Source organism: Callospermophilus lateralis, chromosome 1 (genome assembly GCF_048772815.1).
Source record: "Callospermophilus lateralis isolate mCalLat2 chromosome 1, mCalLat2.hap1, whole genome shotgun sequence".
Taxonomy (NCBI): domain Eukaryota; kingdom Metazoa; phylum Chordata; class Mammalia; order Rodentia; family Sciuridae; genus Callospermophilus; species Callospermophilus lateralis.
Genome location: NC_135305.1, coordinates 209,154,014 through 209,172,890, shown reverse-complemented (window position 1 = coordinate 209,172,890; position 18,877 = coordinate 209,154,014). Strand labels below are relative to the sequence as shown.

General features: G+C 53.4%; 2 protein-coding genes across 3 annotated transcripts in view; one reads left to right on the top strand and one right to left on the bottom strand.

The window, feature by feature from the left end:
* The window catches only part of Upf1 (UPF1 RNA helicase and ATPase), a 35,468-nt gene extending 18,841 nt beyond the window's left edge, over positions 1–16,627 (top strand). The window contains exons 6-24 of one of the 2 annotated variants that reach the window (XM_077109286.1): positions 695–856; positions 1,512–1,596; positions 1,783–1,881; positions 2,637–2,745; positions 2,893–3,052; positions 3,155–3,273; positions 3,834–3,998; positions 4,102–4,216; positions 4,773–4,916; positions 5,325–5,538; positions 8,391–8,508; positions 9,271–9,427; positions 10,437–10,579; positions 10,948–11,122; positions 11,772–11,853; positions 13,243–13,404; positions 13,547–13,764; positions 14,056–14,178; positions 14,786–16,627. In XM_077109286.1, coding sequence (XP_076965401.1) covers positions 695–856; positions 1,512–1,596; positions 1,783–1,881; positions 2,637–2,745; positions 2,893–3,052; positions 3,155–3,273; positions 3,834–3,998; positions 4,102–4,216; positions 4,773–4,916; positions 5,325–5,538; positions 8,391–8,508; positions 9,271–9,427; positions 10,437–10,579; positions 10,948–11,122; positions 11,772–11,853; positions 13,243–13,404; positions 13,547–13,764; positions 14,056–14,175 — 2,547 coding nt within the window. In that variant the 3' untranslated portion in view covers positions 14,176–14,178; positions 14,786–16,627. Of the gene's footprint in view, positions 1–694; positions 857–1,511; positions 1,630–1,782; positions 1,882–2,636; positions 2,746–2,892; positions 3,053–3,154; positions 3,274–3,833; positions 3,999–4,101; positions 4,217–4,772; positions 4,917–5,324; positions 5,539–8,390; positions 8,509–9,270; positions 9,428–10,436; positions 10,580–10,947; positions 11,123–11,771; positions 11,854–13,242; positions 13,405–13,546; positions 13,765–14,055; positions 14,179–14,785 lie in introns of both variants that reach the window. The other variant, XM_077109285.1, reaches the window with a different exon arrangement.
* Positions 16,628–16,909: 282 nt separating this feature from the next.
* Positions 16,910–18,663, bottom strand: Gdf1 (growth differentiation factor 1). The gene is made up of 2 exons (XM_077105639.1): positions 18,342–18,663; positions 16,910–17,751 (listed from the first exon to the last, which is right to left on the bottom strand). Exons 1-2 carry the CDS (start codon positions 18,661–18,663, stop codon positions 16,952–16,954), a joined length of 1,122 nt encoding a protein of 373 aa, XP_076961754.1. The 3' UTR covers positions 16,910–16,951.
* Between the last annotated feature and the right edge of the window lie 214 nt (positions 18,664–18,877).

Here is an 18,877-nt window from a genome sequence, read left to right as displayed (position 1 = left end):
ACCAAGATTGGCCTTAAGCTGGCCATTCTTATGCCTTGGCTTCCCTAGTTTGCCCAGCAGTAAGATCCTGTTTTTTCAGGCATTATCTAGCTTAGCACCTTTCGGTTTCAGTTTTCAGATTGTCAAAGTACTTCACTGTTCCCAGGTACCATTCTGTGTATCAGTGCAGAGCTCCCTAAGAACATCAGGGGAAGAGTTGCAGAACCATATTGGTTCAGCTCAGAGGCAGGACAGGTAGAGGTAGAGATGGGCCTCTCCTGCTATGGACCACAGACCGAAGCCAATGGGCTTCACACAGGCAGGAAGAGGCCTTACTGTTCTTTGCTGCTGGGCATTCTTGGAGAAGACAGCCAGGTCCAAAACCTCTTTGTTATAGATCTGTATGTCAGGCTGTGTACCTGGGGCTCTGTAGGCAGATTCACTAGGGAGCACTCTGTGGGTTAGGAGTAGCAGCTGAGGCACAGGCACGTCATAGGCTGGCAGGGCATAGCAGCATGGAGTTCCTGTTACCAGGGCGCTCCTTGTGGGATGGAGACCACTCACTACCTAAAGCGAACATCAGTCACCTCTCTACCTAAAATGGACCCATACTAAGGTGTAGGACTTGTGCTCTGTCCCTTGGGTGCCTTCTGAACTCATGCTTATTTGGTTGTTGGTGGAAATGGGGCGAGCACTTGCTTTTCTCATCTTGTAGGAAAACCCTTCAGCCACCTTGGAGGACCTGGAGAAGCCGGGAGTGGATGAGGAGCCGCAGCATGTCCTCCTGCGGTACGAAGATGCCTACCAGTACCAAAACATCTTTGGCCCCCTGGTCAAGCTGGAGGCTGACTATGATAAGAAACTGAAAGAGTCGCAGGTGATGTGGTGTGTGCAGGGCTCGCGGTGCTCTGGTTCTCCTTTAACAAAGCATCTCTCCTAAGGTGGGGAGGGTGCTTTCCTCTCTAGGCTGCAGAGCCGGACAGAAACGCAGATCCGAGGCCACATTCGAGTGATGAGGAGCCAGTGCCCAGTCATCGGAGTAAACACCAGCCTGAGTGTTTTGTTTTAAAACCCACAAAAATACCTTGCAATCTGGTTTACAGCTTTGCTTACAGCGACGAGAGTTAGACCTTGTGCCAGGTCACTACAAAGAACGTGCCCACGGCACAGGAACCCTCCTGCATGGCAGTCAGCCTCTCTTCTCTCCCTCCTGTAGCCAGTTCTCACGGCCCACAGCAAGGAAGAAGCCTCTTCTGGAGTGAACATTGTGTTGGGCCCTCCTGTTGTTTGCTGCAGAGTCTGCTGACGGGTCACCTTCTGTGGGTTCTGGGGGTTCCTGATTGCTTCTCTCCCAGATGTGCCCTTGATGGAGTTTCAGGCCTGTGGGTGTCATTCTGCACCCAGGAGTCACAGTGTGCAGCTACTGGCATGGCCTTTCTGGAGGTTTACAGCCTCAGGGCAAGCCAGACACGTGGTGTCCAGGCCCATGTCTGTGTGCAGGCTAACCGGGCTTTTATTTTCCATGTGTTCAGACTCAAGATAACATCACGGTCAGGTGGGACCTGGGCCTTAACAAGAAGAGAATCGCCTACTTCACTTTGCCCAAGACTGACTCTGGTAATGAGGATTTAGTCATAATTTGGTTAAGAGGTGATTTTAAGTTTTAAAATATTTGTGACCATAAGTAGCATAAAATTCCTAGTTTCACCCTTGTAAAAGTGTCCCTTGATTTGAACTCTTCATGGTGGAAGCCACGACACATGTTAAAAACACTAACTCTCTTGCTGTCTCTTTCACCACAAGACATGCGACTCATGCAGGGGGATGAGATATGTCTGCGGTACAAAGGGGACCTTGCACCCCTTTGGAAAGGGATCGGCCACGTCATCAAGGTCCCTGATAGTATCCTTTATGTACTGGGGGCTGGGCCAACCAGGCTGGGAAAAGATGGTTGTAGGGTCATGGGTTTGATGGGCACAGCTGTGCAGAGTGGTAGGTGCTAGTTGGTATAACTCTTTGTTGCCCTTAGGAAAACCATAGTCTCTTAATCTTGGCTGGGTAAGGTGGATGGTTATTTCCCCTCCACTCAAATAGGGCATCCACAGTTGTGGCACCTATGCCTTGGCCAGAAGCCGGCCCCTCCCCACCTGTTTGTGTGTGTGTGTGTGTGTGTGTGTGTGTGTGTGTGAGAGAGAGAGAGAGAAAACACAGTGTGCACAGCCTGCGCCAGCAAGTGAACATGGGCTCTCAAAGGCAAAGGCTGTGAATGAGAACTCTGATCTCTCTGATTGTGTGTTGGTTCTGCATGTTTTCAGCATTCGGTGCAGAGGAGGGCTCTCCTAAGTAACCAAGTAAGTAATATTTAAAGACCAACAGCTGGGCTGGGGATGTGGCTCAAGCGGTGGCGTGCTTGCCTGGCATGTGTGCGGCCTGGGTTCGCTCCTCAGCACCATATACAAACAAAGATGTTGTGTCCACCAAAACCTGAAAATTAAATATTGAAATTCTCTCTCTCTCTCTCCTTCTCTTAAAAAAAAAAAAAAAAAAAAAGATACTTAAAAAAAAATGAAATAAAAAAATTAAGACCAACAGCTGAGGTCTCCTAGGAAGGGGAAACTAGACTTTGGACAAGAAAGCAAACTTAACTCAGCACCCAGATTATGGCGATGAGATCGCCATTGAACTCCGTAGCAGTGTGGGGGCACCCGTGGAGGTGACTCATAATTTCCAGGTGGATTTTGTGTGGAAGTCAACCTCATTTGATAGGTACGTCCACCCTCCTGCAGATTGCTGCTGCTGTCTGATTTGCAAACACCCACCTGCCACCTCCAGTATCTCTGTAAATTGTCTTGTCACCATGGCCAGGGATGTGGTTCACAGCTGCATTTGGTTGACCCTGTGCTTTCCCTACAGGATGCAGAGTGCGCTAAAAACATTTGCTGTGGATGAGACCTCTGTGTCGGGCTACATCTACCACAAGTTGCTCGGCCATGAGGTGGAGGATGTGATCATCAAGTGCCAGCTGCCGAAGCGCTTCACAGCACAAGGGCTCCCTGACCTCAACCACTCTCAGGTTCTTGCAGGTCCATGGGGACACGCAGGGCCACCCTGCATGGCCTGTTGGGAGGGCTGCTGGGTGACTGCTGCTCCTAACTGCTGGTGCCTGTATTTGAAGGTTTATGCCGTGAAGACTGTATTGCAGAGACCGCTGAGTCTGATCCAGGGCCCTCCAGGCACGGGGAAGACGGTGACATCAGCCACTATTGTTTATCACCTGGCTCGGCAAGGCAATGGGTAGGCTCTCTGCACAGCCTGTGGGTGAGACATGGAGGGTTTGGGTGGTAGGAATGGGGAGTTTTGTCTTCTGAGAAGTTTGGATGCAGTTGTGTCCTCAGGCCCAGATTATAAGGCGAGCACACAGCAAGCAGTGACCCTGTGCAGCTTGGCATTCTGCACTTGCTATGAGTTGTACTCGATCTGACCTGTACAATTATTTTTTAATAACCAGGCCCGCTGCCATCATAAACACAGTGTTGGTCAGTGTGTCATGGGCTTTGTTGTGCCTTTGTGCTTCTGAGAACTCTGAAGGTTCCAGAGAATATATACGGACAGGAGGGTGAGGATGCAGAATTTAGTCACGAGTGTTACTTCTCATGAGTTAGAACTCTGAAAGCTGGGTGGGAAGCAAGTAGCTCTCACTGCTGGGGTTGTAGCTCCTTCCATATGTGTCGTTCCAGCTTGGAGCCATAGATCCAAAGCTGGCTGCACTGCCTGTTAAAAGCAATGGTCTTGGCTCATTAACATTCACTGAATTTCCTCTGGGCAAAAACTGAGATGTTCACATCTTGTTCCAGGCCTGTACTTGTCTGTGCTCCGAGTAACATAGCTGTGGATCAACTGACGGAAAAGATCCACCAGACAGGGCTGAAAGTCGTGCGCCTCTGTGCCAAGAGTCGTGAGGCCATTGACTCCCCAGTGTCCTTCTTGGCGCTGCACAACCAAATCAGGAACATGGACAGGTGAGTGTCAGGCTAGCTCTGTGGGCCCCTCACTGGGCCCTCTCACATACTGCTGGCACATACAGATCTCCTGCGTGCCCGCTGACCTGGTGTGTGATTGCAGCATGCCAGAGCTGCAGAAGCTACAGCAGCTGAAGGATGAGACGGGGGAACTCTCTTCTGCGGATGAGAAGCGGTACCGGGCCCTAAAGCGCACGGCTGAGAGAGAGCTGCTCATGGTGAGCTCCTGGCTGGGTGCTGCTGGCTGGGAACAGTCAGTGAAAGTGGGCTTATGTTTTGTTCTTTTGGGCCAACAGACCAATCTGTGAAGCCTATGATGGCATCTGTGGGGTGGTTATTTTATTTATTTATTTTTATGTGGTACTGAGGAGCAAACCCAGGGCCCTGAATGTGCAAGGCAAGTGCTGTACCACTGAGCCACAACCCCAGCCCCTGGAACATATTCTTACAACAAATGAACCTACCAAAAGTAATGTCAGCCTTAGTCTGGGGTTTTACCAGCTCAGCACTGCCCTTTAGAGGCTGTCAAGAGACATGGAGCTGTGTCTACTTGGAAAGGTCCCCTCCAACAGAGTACAACTGTTTTGATCATTAAGTTGCTAGTCATGGAAACCTGGATAGGAGATAATGTGGGAAGGAGGGGCAGCTTATTTAAGTAATTGTCAGAGAGGGCTTGGAACAGAACATATTTTGTACCCATCCTGCCTGCCTTCTTTCCCAGGGCTGTAGTATTGACCATGTAGGTTTCCTGTTGCCTCTGTACCCCTTTCTCAGAATGCGGATGTCATCTGCTGCACCTGTGTGGGTGCTGGTGACCCGAGGCTTGCGAAGATGCAGTTCCGCTCCATCTTAATCGACGAGAGCACCCAAGCCACTGAGCCAGAGTGCATGGTGCCCGTGGTCCTTGGAGCCAAGCAGGTGGGATACCTCGCCTCCACTGCAGTCTTATTTGAAACCCAGAGATGTGATTTCTAAGACCCAAGGTTTGTTTTCTAAAAACATGATGCTGGGTGATACCCTGGTAGAGCACTGAAGAGGAAATAAATACATAGAGGCCCCTTTGAGAGTGTTTAAGGTGTAGACCCATGGGGCTGTTGCCTGTGCCCGCCGTGCTCAGAGGCCCTGTGCACCAGGACCTGAGTGTTATAATCTTGTGCTCTGGGTGTCACAGAATGTGCTGAGCAGTTTTCCTACCCAATGTTTTTCCTTTTGAATTTGAAAGGCTAGGTGATGGTACATGGACCTGGAGCCCATTAGACCTCTGCTAGTGGCGTTTAGACCATTTCATGGTTGAGATTTCAATTTGTGTGGCCTCTCTCACTACAGCTGATCCTCGTGGGTGACCACTGCCAGCTGGGCCCTGTGGTGATGTGCAAGAAAGCGGCCAAAGCCGGGCTGTCACAGTCACTCTTTGAGCGCCTGGTGGTGCTGGGAATCCGTCCCATCCGCCTGCAAGTCCAATACCGGATGCACCCCGCGCTTAGTGCCTTCCCATCCAACATCTTTTACGAGGGCTCTCTCCAAAACGGCGTCACTGCAGGTAGTAGGCTTTGCCTGGGGCAGGGGCTTTGGGAGAGAAGTGGATACAAGGGAATGTGGTGGTTTCTCCCTACGGGGCTTTGCATAGCCGCCTCTGTCAACAGGGTACTTTGTGTGAGGTCTTGGCAGGGCTCCTCATGTGGGCAGTGTGGTGGTCAGAGGGACTGAACAACTGCTCTGGAGTGTGGGGCTCCCCAGGGTGTGGGCTTGGGAATTCAGAGTCACTTCCTGGGAATTCAGACCAGGGCTTACACAGCTTCATATTCAGCAGCAGGGACAAGAATTTGGGTGCTAACCTTGCTTTATGCTGGGAGACATGTTAAGTGCTTTATGAAAATTATCAGAGCCAGAGTGCATGGTTCTCAAAGCCCAGAACCCCAAAACAGCCCCAGGCTGTGGAGTAAGAGATCTGCAGGCTTCCTGAGGTCACGATTACTCTGATATTAGCAGAGACAATATCTGCCCTTTCCACTGTCCCAACACTCACACTCATGGTGATTGACTGGGATGTGACTGCCCAATTATGCCAGACCCTCGGTGTCACTGCCACACAGTGTCAGTAAAGAATGCCTTGAGTGAGTGTGCTGCCTTATATCTTCAGTGTGACAGAATGGAAGTGCTTGTGAGACCTGGTAGGTGTGGGAGGTACTGACAGGGAGGCACTTGTAGATACATGCCGATTGTTCACACTGGGGCACTGGACAGATATTTTCCTGAAAATGGTCCAAGCAAATTTGTTATGGTTTCAAGGAAAATAACTGGCAGTGTTTGTCACCGGTGATAAAATCTGAGGATTCAAGTGAAAGTAGAATTTTGGAAAACTTGTCATTGGGCTTGGAGTTGTGACAGTGCCTAGTGTACAACTTTTCTGATGAGATCTGTGGTGGTGACAAATGGAATGCCCTTATCTTGTCCATGAAATATGTGAATTTTGGAACTTTTCATGACTCAGGGAGTAGTTATTTCCCAAATAACCAGCATGGACTGAGGACATATTTCCCAAATAACCAAAAGGTCATGTGGAGGCCAAAGACCCCGTAGTGTGAGGTCAGCCAGGGATGGGCATAACTGGCTTGCAGGGGAACTGGCTCTTCCAGCTTTGATGTGGTATCAGGGATGGAGAGCCATGGTTATCCAGAATGATCATAAAAACATTCCCTGGTTTTAACTCATGTGACTCTAAGCCTGGCTTTCCTTGCATTCTTGAGCATATCACAAGAGTCTGGCGCAAAAGCAGGTCTGGGGCCCAGCTGTCTTCCATTAAGCCACAGTACAGTGACTTACAAATTGGAAAACAAGACCATTCTCACTCTCATTTTGAAATGTATATTTTCATAAAATTTTTTCTTGGTGACACATAATGGGTTTCTTTTAAAAGGGATTAATACATGTTTTAAGTTTGTGAGTTTTAAAATATAGTGACCCACATAAACAAAAGCCTCTCGACTTTTTAAGAACTCTAAGGGGTCCTGTTAAAAGCAGCATTTGAAAGCCTCACAACCTGCCGTGTCTATGTTTAGCTCCACTTACACATGAGGACACAAGCTCAGAGTTTACGCCACACTGCTCCCAAATGGATGGGATAGGTCCTGGCAACAATTGTCACCATGACTCTTGGAATGGTGCTGTGCCGTCACATGGCCAGGCTAGCAAACATGAGGCCAGGAAGACCTCACCTGTGGCCCTCTGAGGTGTCTGAGTTCAGTGCCTCTGTGCTGGCCTAGACCCTTGCCAGCCCCACTCTCGCCTCCTTGGCTATCCCCAGGACATTAGCAACTTGGGAGGACACTATTTGTTGCTTCCTCCCTACTTAGTTTGTACACAGTGAGTTACTTTTATTGAACTTATTATTAAACTTATTGTGCCTATCTCATGAGTGCCAGGCTCAGTGAGGTTCATTAAGTGAACACACCTGCATAACCAGTAGCCAAACCCTGAGAGAACCTCACCAGCTCCCAGAAGCTGCCTTCATCCCCGAGAGTGGCCACTATCCAAGGCAGGACTGGAGCCAGTCCACACCAGCTGCTGAGGGCTGTGATTACATGTGCAAGCTCCTGGCTGTGGATGTGTGCGGCTAAGCGTTTGCCATAGTCCCTGGGCTCCTGGGCCCCCAAGTTCACCCAGCTGGCCCCTCTCCTCACTTTGACTAGATGGAAGGAGTGTACTTTATTTTCACCTCAACATAAAAGGTGTTATACAGTATGTCCTCAGTGGCCATCTGCCTTGGTCACTGTTAGTCTAGCTGTGTAGCAACACTGCTTTTCTCACACTGGTGATGGTTCCAGGGAGTTGGAACATACAAGTTGACTGGCTGACCTTAAAAGTATAAGGAAATGCACAGGGCCAGGGACAGTCATGCCATCTTGAAGAATTCAAGGACAGTGAGAGTGCCCACTGTGAGGTATTGGAGTACTGCCGCTGTAGGCACCAGGGCAATATCAGACTCAGGAAGGGGTCCAGAGGCAGAGGTGCCTGTCCAGAGGCCCAGATCAGTGACAGTGAAGCTCAGCAGTCACATAGAAGTTAATCATGGATTTATGGGTCTTTTGAGATGACAGCAAAACCTCTGGAAGGAAACAGATATCTGTGATATCCTGGTGTAGGTGCATGTCTTGAATACACTTCAAAAAAGCACCGACAATGAGGACATGCACTGCTAGCCAGCTCTGCCCGATGGCCTTCCTCAGTCCTGGGTATCGTAGGCCAGGAGACTGGCTCAAATACCCTGGCCAGGGCACCCCAAACCTGGGTTCTTTGCCCTGGAGCAGTGTCCCCATTGCTCTCTGGGCTTGAGACAGCTGTGACTTTTCTTCTCTGACATGACATGTCTCTTTTCTTTCCTTTTTATGTCAGCGGATCGTGTGAAAAAGGGGTTTGACTTTCAGTGGCCCCAACCTGACAAGCCCATGTTCTTCTACGTGACTCAGGGCCAGGAGGAGATCGCCAGCTCAGGCACATCCTACCTGAACAGGTAAGCAGGACATACCTGCATCCACAGGCTTTGAAGCCACCTGTGGAGTGATACTGATACTTTTTCTCCTTTCCCCCATCTATGTAGACTCTACCAATAGATTTTATTTCCATCTTCTTTCCAATGTATTTGCTTATTTGTTTGTTGCCGTCCTGGGGATGGAACCCCCATGGGTGCTCTGAGCACTGAGCTCTGTCCCCAACCCTTTTTACTTTTTTTTTTTTTTTTTTTTTTTTTAGTTATAGATGGACACAGTACCTTTATTTTATTTATTTTTATGTGGTAGATCAAGCCCAGTACCTCACACCTGCCAGGCGAACACTCCCACTGAGCCTCAACCCCAGCCCTACCTTTTTACTTCCTGATACAAGGATTTCACTAAGTTGCCCAGGCTGGCCTTGAACTTAGCATCTTCCTGCTTAAGCCTCCTAAATTGCTGGGTTACAGCCATGCATCACTGTTCACGGCTATATTTGTTTTTTATTGGGCATGTTCTAAGCCTGCAGTATGAGTCTTTTCTACTTCTCCTGACTTCTTAGTAAAGATGAGGGAGCCCAGCTAAGATCATGCTGGGTTTGGGGCAGGTGATGCCAGAGGGCCTTCAGTGTCACACTCTTAGCTGTCAGAGTGGTACCCATTGCCCCCTGGGTTACTATAGGTTCATGTTACACTGGAGGTATAGCTGCACCCTCTCCTCACAGCCTCCACCTAGGATTGGGGCTCTCGCAGGAGAGCTTGTCACTGAAAGCCTGAGTTTTGCAGGACGGAAGCTGCCAACGTAGAGAAAATTACCACAAAGCTGCTGAAGGCGGGAGCCAAGCCTGACCAGATCGGCATTATCACACCTTATGAGGGCCAGCGCTCCTACCTGGTGCAGTACATGCAGTTCAGTGGCTCCCTGCACACGAAGCTCTACCAGGTACGTCACACTGAAGGATGCTCTGCCACAGGCCACACACTCAGTGGAGGTTTGTTTTAGGCCTCACCTTCTGGGTCACACAGTAAATGTTGACTTTTGACCTTAAAGTTTGCCCACGAGGGGCACCTGTCACAAGCAGAGTTCAGAACATGCCCAGAAACACGAGTTAGCCCAGCCTCTCAGGAAGGGCACCTGATAGAACATTTCCAGTGTCCTTGCCGGAGTTCTGTATGGTCAGGCACTAGGCCGTGAGGAGTATGTTCCAAGGTCAGAACCATGTGTGCATGAAAGTGTATTTCTTGGGGCATTTTTCAGAGTAAACTGAGAAACTACTCCAAGATGGGAATAGTGGGGAACAATGGGTGCCACTGTGTAGTGGACACAGAATTTGCTCCTTTATTAACATCCAGGTAGAACTCCATGTGGAAGTAATCCCAAATGCAAAATCTGGGGGATGACATTGCGAGTGGTTTCTGTTCTGTTCCTTGGGTTTTCCAGGAGCACACACGTGCTTTTATTATTGGGGAACAAAATAAAAAGGACAAGAGTGTAGTTCAGCAGTGGAGGGCTTTCCTGGCATGTGCACTGCTCTGAGTTCAGTCCCTAGCACCATACTCAAAAAAGAAAGAAAATAAAAAATAGGAAAGGCCAGGAGAGCTGGGTGTGGTGGTGCATGCCTTAATCCAAGGGACTTGGGAGGCTGAGGTGCATGGATCCTGAAGTTTGAGGCTGGCTTTGGCCATTTAGACCTTGTCTCTTGTCTCAAAAAAAAAAAAAAAAAAAAAAATGGGGATGTTGCTCAGCACCCCTGGGTTCAGTTCCAAGAAACCCTGCCCCCCCCCCCCCCAACAAAAAGTCAAAAGAGAGTGATGTGGGAGGGGCACAGTGAGCAGTGCCTGGTCCTTAGCTTACCAGTGGCATTTGATGGTGTATCTTGACATGTTCCATGTGGTTTTGGGGGTCCCTGGGGGCAGCCTGCTGACTGATGGGACAATGCTGCCCCTTTCAGGAGGTGGAGATCGCTAGCGTGGATGCCTTCCAGGGACGTGAGAAAGACTTCATCATCCTCTCCTGCGTGCGGGCAAATGAGCACCAAGGAATTGGGTTTTTAAACGACCCCAGACGTCTTAATGTGGCCCTGACCAGAGCAAGGTATGCTCACCCTTGCAGCACAGGCCCAGCTTAGGTTGCCTGACAGGACTTGGCTAGTGCTAGAAGTCAGAGGGCTCCATGTCTCACCAAGAGTTTTCTTTGTTTCTGTGTCCATCTGCTTGGCAGGTGTTTTAACATCAGGCTGTTTGGAGTCTGCCACAACATAACTTGTATGCAGGGTCAGCAGCTCAGGTGCTAGGCTCTGGGGCCTGCCTGGTCTCCTGCCTGATGCATGCATGTGCAGGAGGGAGCTGCTCTCTGTCCCTCTGGATCTGAACTTTTGAGTGTGTTTGGTCTCCCTTGGCCTGTTTTGCAGATGAGCACAGCTCCCTGCCACTCAGGTCCTCAGCACCACATTCTTGTTGCAGGTACGGCGTCATCATCGTGGGCAACCCAAAGGCCCTGTCAAAACAGCCACTTTGGAACCACCTGCTCAACTACTACAAGGAGCAGAAGGTGCTGGTGGAGGGGCCGCTGAACAACCTCCGGGAGAGCCTCATGCAGTTTAGCAAGCCCCGGAAGCTTGTCAATACCATTAACCCAGTAAGCATCTAGAGGCAGAGCAGGCTGGGGAGAAGGGCCAGCTTCTCACCTTGTTCACATGTCTACTTGGCCCATCTCTTGTTTTAGTGGCACCAGAACTCTGTAGAGGAACAAAGGACACAAAACCCATGAGTTGGGAGTTAGGGACCCCTGGCCTCACCTCTTCTGGGCATGTGAACCCAGCTCTCTGGGCCATATCACCAGGCATAGAGGGTCTCAGGGCAGGGTGAGGGCAGATACTGGTCTGGGGGTTCCTTCTAGGCTTCTGTCCTGGGAAGGTAGCTGTGAATGGTGGCAGGTGCAAGCTGAGGCTGTGCCTCAGGTCAGTGAGCAGTGTGTGTCGCCCAGAGGGCCTCCTGGAGGAGAGGTGGAGCACCAGCTTGCGCTCCCACATGGAGTCTCTTGAGCCCTCTGGGGCATGCTTGGCTCTGGGATTCATGGGCTGCTAAGTCCTGGGTGGTCTCTGGGAGTCACATTTGGCCTACAGCAGGCAAGGACATTGAGCACTGCAGTTAGGAAACTGAGCTGGGGCACCGAAGTCAGCAAACCTCAAGAGCTCAAGCACCTGCCACTTCCAAGCCACCAGATCTGTGGAGAATTCTGCATTCTATTGACATGACAAATTCCTCATCTGTCCACCACTTTGCAGGGGGCCCGCTTCATGACAACAGCCATGTACGATGCCCGTGAGGCCATCATCCCAGGATCAGTCTACGACCGGAGCAGCCAGGGTGAGTCTCCTACAGGGACCAATCCAGCCCATGTCCCCATGCCAGGATGTTGACATTCCCAAGTCTCAGCTTTGACTCTTGCTTCTTGGGTGGTCTTCACAAGCCTTGGTCCTGACAATGAGGGGCATTTTTCAGTGTCCCTGGTCGGAAATTGAATAGTTGTTCCTTGTTGGCTTCTAAAAGCAAGATGTTTCTTCAGACATGGCAGCTCTGCCCTCAGCCTTGATTCCTTAGGTTTCAGCCCTGCTGACACTCGGCCAGCTCTGGCCTTTGCCTCCTGCCCTTTGCTTACCCTCCACCAGCAGGTCGTAACCACAGCTCCCTTTGATGGCCTGCAATTAATTGAGGTCTGCTGCCTTTCTGAGACATCTGTGCTCTATTTTGGGGGAAGCTGGCTGGCCTCTTTGGTGTCCTTGCTTCCTAAGCAGAATCTCTGCGTATAGTAAGGTCAGGCCTGCCCCTGCTGCTTGAGAACAGTCCTAACTGCCCCCCCAGACACTGCCTCCTTCGGCTCCTCCCCTGTGCTAATTTGCACTATAAATTGAGGCTGGGGCCTTCAGACATATGGCTTTGCCCTCATCTATGCTGCAGAGATGGGCCCTGAGGTGACTACTCACCAACCTCAGATGTCCTTGAAAGTGGCCAGCCCCTTCCCTTGCCTGATATTCTCTTAGCCATGAGGCTCAAATTATGAATTGTGTTCTTTAACAACACAAACCATTTTACTGGGGCTGGGGATATAGCTCAGTTGGTAGAGTGCTTGCCTCACATACACAAGGCCTTGGGTTCAATCCCCAGCACCACAAAATAAACAAAGACAAAAAACCATATTGCCCTTACTGGGAAAGTCACTGGATAGCTGAGGATGTCCAGGTGTCACAGAATTCAAAAGTTTTCACTCTGAATTAGTGCTGAGCCTTAGAGTCAGCCCCGTGCAGTTGTATCCCTTTCTGTGGAGGGCAAGACCTCCTCCCTGTGGCCTCCCCAGCCCCTGAGGTGCACCAGGACCTTTATTTGCCTTTAGCCAGAGCAAGCAGGACTCAAAGAGTTTCCCCCCACAAAGGTGTTTTCTTGCTTTTAACATGGATGTGAAATTTGCTATTAAAAGGATTATTTTTTCTGACGCTAAGATGGAACCTAGGGCCTTGCACATGCTGGGCAAGCACTCTTCCTCTGAGCCCAGCCATTTTTAGAGTCTTACTAGGTGACTTCCCAGGATCCCCCAGGGGGGCAGGCACAATTGGGGGTGGAGGGCTGCATTTCTCACCCTTGCAAGGCCAGGGCAGGCAAGGAAACCACAGGACAAAGGTTCTCACTCTGTCTGGGGCAGACTAGCCTGTTGGGGACATTGACTTGGGAGTGACATGTGCTGTCCGCTTTGTATTGCAGGTCGGCCCTCGAACATGTACTTTCAGACCCACGACCAGATCGGCATGATCAGCGCTGGCCCCAGCCACGTGGCTGCCATGAACATTCCTATTCCCTTTAACCTGGTTATGCCACCCATGCCGCCACCAGGCTACTTTGGACAAGCAAATGGGCCAGCGGCAGGTGAGCACCTGGCAGCCGTGTGCTGGGGAGAGCATGTTGGCATCAGGATTGAGCAGTGCCAAACCTCAGGCTGGCCTTTGCTGAGTTATGCTTGTCTCTAAGGCTTAATCCTCCTTCAGGTCACCTGAACTTTGTCTTTCAGGCCGGGGTGCCCCCAAAAGCAAGACTGGTCGTGGGGGACGCCAGAAGAATCGCTTCGGGCTTCCTGGACCCAGCCAGACCAACCTCCCCAACAGCCAGGCCAGCCAGGATGTGGCCTCACAGCCTTTCTCCCAGGGAGCCCTGACACAGGGCTACATCTCCATGAGCCAGCCCTCCCAAATGAGCCAACCCGGTCTCTCCCAGCCCGAGCTGTCCCAGGTGAGTTTGTGATGCCTGTCCCTAGGACTGAGCACCTTCTAAAGAACAATGATGGCGCCTTCATGACATGAGGCACTTAGCATGGGGCCATAAGTCTAGAACATTTCATTCAGACACTGTTCTGAAGAGTCCCAAGCAACAGACCTGGCAGTCCCCATCTGGGTTACCTGTTGCTGTGCTGCAATAATTGGGTGGGTCATCCTGCCACTTGGCCTTGAGGACAGAAATGTGAATGCCCTTTGGCTTCCCCAACCTTGCTCACTTCCCTGATTCCCTGACCTTGTCTTTCAGGACAGTTACCTTGGTGATGAGTTTAAATCACAGATTGATGTGGCGCTATCTCAAGACTCCACATACCAGGGAGAACGGGCATACCAGCATGGCGGGGTGACGGGGCTGTCCCAGTACTAGAAGGCAAGTCACCCTGAGTAGACCTTAGCCCCGCCCCTTCCCCTGAAAAAGGGTCTGGAGCCAGTACGGGGGTCTTCACTGGGGCCCTGGACTCTTGAGGAAATTCTGGAAATGCATGCTGGCCCCCAAGGGACTAGTTTGTCCTGTGACTGCCACTGTGGGTCAGAGTGGTACCACGTGTGTCCCCCCATTGAGAATTAATTCTAAAACCCCTTAGGGAAAGGGATATGGGGCCCACAGTTGCCTGGGCCGGGAAGATAGTGGTCCCTGATCCTGACGGCAGCTTGCTGCCTAAGAGGGCCTTCTGAGTGCCTGCCAGGCTCTGCTGAGCATCCCTACACCTGGGCTTTAGTTTCCTCATCTATAACATAGGGATCAGAGTGGGATGAGTTTGGGCTCCGGGTCCCCTTGCCCCAGCTTGTCTGTGCTGGGAAAGTGGGGTGCTGCCAAAGCTTGGGGTTTGCTGGCCTTAGCGCTCGACTTTGCTCACTCCTTGTAAGTCCCTGTCCCTGCGCACCCATGTATCACCCTACAGTATCTGGGCAGCAGCTCAGGATCCTGGTTTCCCATGCTGCCCCTAAGGGTCTCTCGCCCTCTCCTTCTCCCACAGGTGGCGGCGGAAGAGCTAAGCTACGTGGCTTAGTCCATCAGCATCTTATTCTGGGTAATAAAAAATAAAAATAAATGGATACCTGTTTTCCACTGCTAAAACTGAAGCACCACTGTGTGAGCAACAGGAGAGGGAGAGGAGCAACCGAGGGAGAGAGGAGCCGAGACAGAGCGAGCGCCCCCTGCTGGCACGCGGCGGCGGCGAGGAGAAGGAGAAGGGAGAGCGGGAGGTGGGCCGGCCGCGCAGGAGCCGCCTGGCCAGTCCCTGTCCAGCCCCGCTGCCGAGGAGGCCCAGCTCGCTGCGTCCACACCTGGGTCTGCGACCAGGGCGGAGGGAGGAAGACCCTCATCTCAGAGTAGCCCTTTCCTCTGTTCTTTTTTCTTTCTTTTTTCTTTTATTGAAAGGGGACTACGTTTTAGCAGGAAAAAACTTGGCGTTTCTGTGCCTGAGCAGGCTCCTTGTGGGTGGCTGCCGGCCACACAGGGCCGGAGGAGTGTGGGTTCTGCCCACAACGGCTCCCAGACCGCCCAGGTCACGCGGCCTGTGTTTTAAGAGGGGTTTCATTTAAAGAAAATATGGTTTTGGGTTTTTCTGTTTGTTTTTTTAAAGATTCTTTCAAAGGAGTACTGAAAAATACACTGTCCTAAGTTTGTCTCTAAGATCTTAGTGGTGGACCTGGGAGATGCAAGAAGCTTCCAGAAACGAAGTTTATACAAGCCAGCGCAACTGGAGACTGGGATCAACACCTGTGCCATGGTTTCGAGGAGGATTTTTGTTTTAAGTTTTAGCTTCAGAGGCTTCTTGCTGCAGGTGGCAGGTTGGTGCAGCAGTGGCCTCGCCTGGCCTGGAGGCCCCGCCTGCTCCACTGGACTCTGAGAAGCACAGCTGCTCCCTGCGCAGCGGACTTGGGGCAGGGCTGTAGCTGCTCTGTGAGGAAGGTGCTCGTGGCCCCACCAGGGGACCTCAGCCAGGACTGGCCATAAGGCCAGGGGCCAGAGGGTGGCTGTTTCTGGTCCAGCGGCTGCTTCCCCAGGGCCCTTCCCAAGGATGCAGTGGAAGGCAACAGCCAAGCAGGTCTGTCCCTGTCAATGGGGAGGCACACACAGTCCCCGTGCTGGTAAACATGCCGAGTACCCACCCTGATTTGGAGCCCCTCTACCTGCTGGCACAACTCACTGACAATGGGGCCGTTTCTGCTTTTGCGGAAGAATGAAGTTTCCGAGAAGTAAGCTGGCTGTGTGCTAAAGGGGCTTGGAGGAGCACGTCACCTCAGTTGGTGGAGGGGCATCTGTCTGGGTTCAGGTTTTACAATGCCAGAAGTTGTTGGGAAAACTGCCCCCACCCAGCTCCTTGCCCACGTGGGTTGGGTTGGCTATCTGCCTGGTGACCACTTCGCTGAAGATCATGTCCTGCCTGCCCAGGCCCTGGTGACCCCACCCAGCCTTCCCCTCCCCACGAGGTGTCCAAGGCCCTTATCCCAAAGCCTCCAGATTCTGGCTGATGTGGGATCGGCAGGAGTGCACAGGCCACCTTCCTTCTGGCAAGGACTTATTTATTCCCATTGCTGTAGGGCTTTTGGTCCCCCTTCTTTTGGTAGGCTGCATAGAGGCATAGACTCGGGTAGGTTCCCGCCATGACCCTGCGCTGCCCTGGGCAGCTGCGACCCGCCTGCCTCTGGCTGAAATGCTTTGCCTCTGCTGTGTGCCCTTTGCTTTTGCCCTCCACCTTCCTAGCAGCATTTGAGTTTTACAAACTGAAGAGCATCTGTACCAAGGCGATGTAACTTGATTTTTGGTCAATTTGTTTTAAGCTCTTTTGTCACCAATAAAATATTAATAAACAGTTTTTGCTTTCACATGGGGCCAGGTGAACTGCAGGGGTGTGTTGGGAGGGCGCTGGTTGGGAGGGCTTTGAAGAGGGCTCAGCTGTCTACAGAGGGTTCTTGGGAGACCACTGCCCTTGCCTCTCTGGCACAGCATCTGGACCTGTGGGCCCCCTGGAGATTGGGGGCAGTAGAGAGGACTGGGATGGTGGTGCCACCCAGTGGCCCGGTGCGTGTAGATAGCAAAGGCCCATTCCTCCCCACTAAGGTGACAAGGACCAGCAGAGCAGACCACCAGGTTTTTATTGTTGGGTCCATGCCACAACTTCCCTGCCCGCCCCTGGTCAGCGACATCCACACTCGTCCACCACCATGTCTTCATAGTGCCGCAGAACCACGTTGTCACTGTTGTCGAAGAAGAGCACAGAGATGGGCGACAGGCGTGCAGGCACGCAGCAGGGCAGGCCAGCGGCGCCCGGGGCGGCCGCGTGCATGAGCGCGCGCAGCACCGCGTGGTTCAATGCGGGTGGCCCGCCAGGTCCCGGCAGTGCGGCGGGTAGAGTGCACTGGCCCTGACAGTAGTTGGCCAGGAAGCCACGCGGCGCGATGACCCAGCGGTGCCAGCCCACCTCTCGGAAGCTGACGTAGAGCCGCCGCGCGCGGCACACGCCCCCCAGGCCATCGCCCGACGTAGGTTCGGCCTCGCGCCGCGGCCGGGCCAGGGGGTGGCACAGGCGCGGGTCAAGAGTCACCAGCAGCAGGGAGGCCTCTGCCAGGCGCGCGCAGGTGGCTGGCGCCAGGGGGCGCAGCGCCAGCGCCAGGCGGAGGCTGCGCGGCGCCGAGGCGTTGGGAGCCCAGGCGATGCCTAGCAGCTCTGCGCGCACTGGCAGCTCTAGGGCGGGCACCTCCTGGTGGAGCAGGACCGGCCCGGGGCCCGCGCCAGCCTCCTCGCCCGCCAGCGCCACGCTCAGCTCCCAGCGGCCCAAGGGGGCTGCCGCCTCTGTCTCGACCTCCGCGAAGCGCAGCTCCAGGCGGGCGAGCGTTGGGCGCTCGGCGGGTTCCACTGCCGACAGGTCGAAGACGACGGTCCACTCAGGGCACAGCCCTAAGGCCGAGACCGGTTCTGGGATCCGGGTGGGTGCACCTGGAGAGATGAGAGAGCTTGGCTTAGGCAGCGTCCCCGCCTGGTGCCCGGCCTGCCCCACAAAGGATCTCAGTTGGGGACAGGGAAGAAGGTGAGAGCTTGGGGCTGGGGGCGCACCATCTGTTGGAAGGCTTCACAAGGTGTGACGCGGCGGGGTGGGAGTGACAGAGTGGGGGCAGGGCACTAGCTACAAGGAAGAGGCCCTGCAGGGTGCAGGCAGGCTGCCCTACACTTGGGGACACAGGCAAAGAGAGATGAGCAAGCCCCTGAGGCCCCTGGGGAAAGGATGCTGGGACCTGGCGGGGGGGCACCTGCAAGAAGGCATCAAACAGTGCGAAGCGGCGTGGAGTGGGGGCAGGGCTTCGGCTGCAACCCAGGGGCTGCCCAAGGCAAGGGAGCCCTCCCTCTCGAAGCCAGAGCGGGTGTCTCAGGCGCGCAGAGGACTAGGAGGGATGGGGTGCGGAGACCCAGGCTGTAATGGGTGCGTGGGGGCCCTCGCGGTCACTCTGGTCTCGCTCTGCCGCGCTCAAGGCTCGCTCGAGGAAGTCTCGGCCTCCCGGACCCATGCTTCCCACGCAGGCCCCACTCACCACGATCCGGGATGTGGCGCACGATGTTTCCAGCGACCCCCAGCTCATCCACGTGGCACGGTCGCAAGGTAGCCCCCGAGGGCGTCCGTCGCCAGCCCGCCCTGGTCTCCTGGGGGTCGCGGTGGCGGAACAGGCGCCACATGACCGGAGGAACCGGCCGGAGCGTGGGGGCTCCCCTGGGTCCATCGTGCAGCCCAAGAGCCTGGAGTAGGGCAGCAGCAGGGCCCGGGGGAGCTGGGGCGTGGGTCAGGGGCGGCGAGGGCAGCAGCAGAACCAGGAGGAGGAGGTGGTGGTGGCCGGAACGGCGGCGTGGTGGCTGCATTTTGTTCCCAGGCGATGACCAGAGTGGCAGGGTCCGCGTAGCCCTGGACCTGTGGTCTGGAGGCGGGTCTGGAGTGCCTTGAGGGACCCAGGTCCTGGGAGCGTGTCCACTTGGGACAGATCCCTAAGGCGGGATCTGAGGGGGCGGGGCGGGGGTCCCAGGACTGATGGCCGCGTGAGTCCCGGGCCCTGGAGGGGCGGAGCTGGATGGGGCC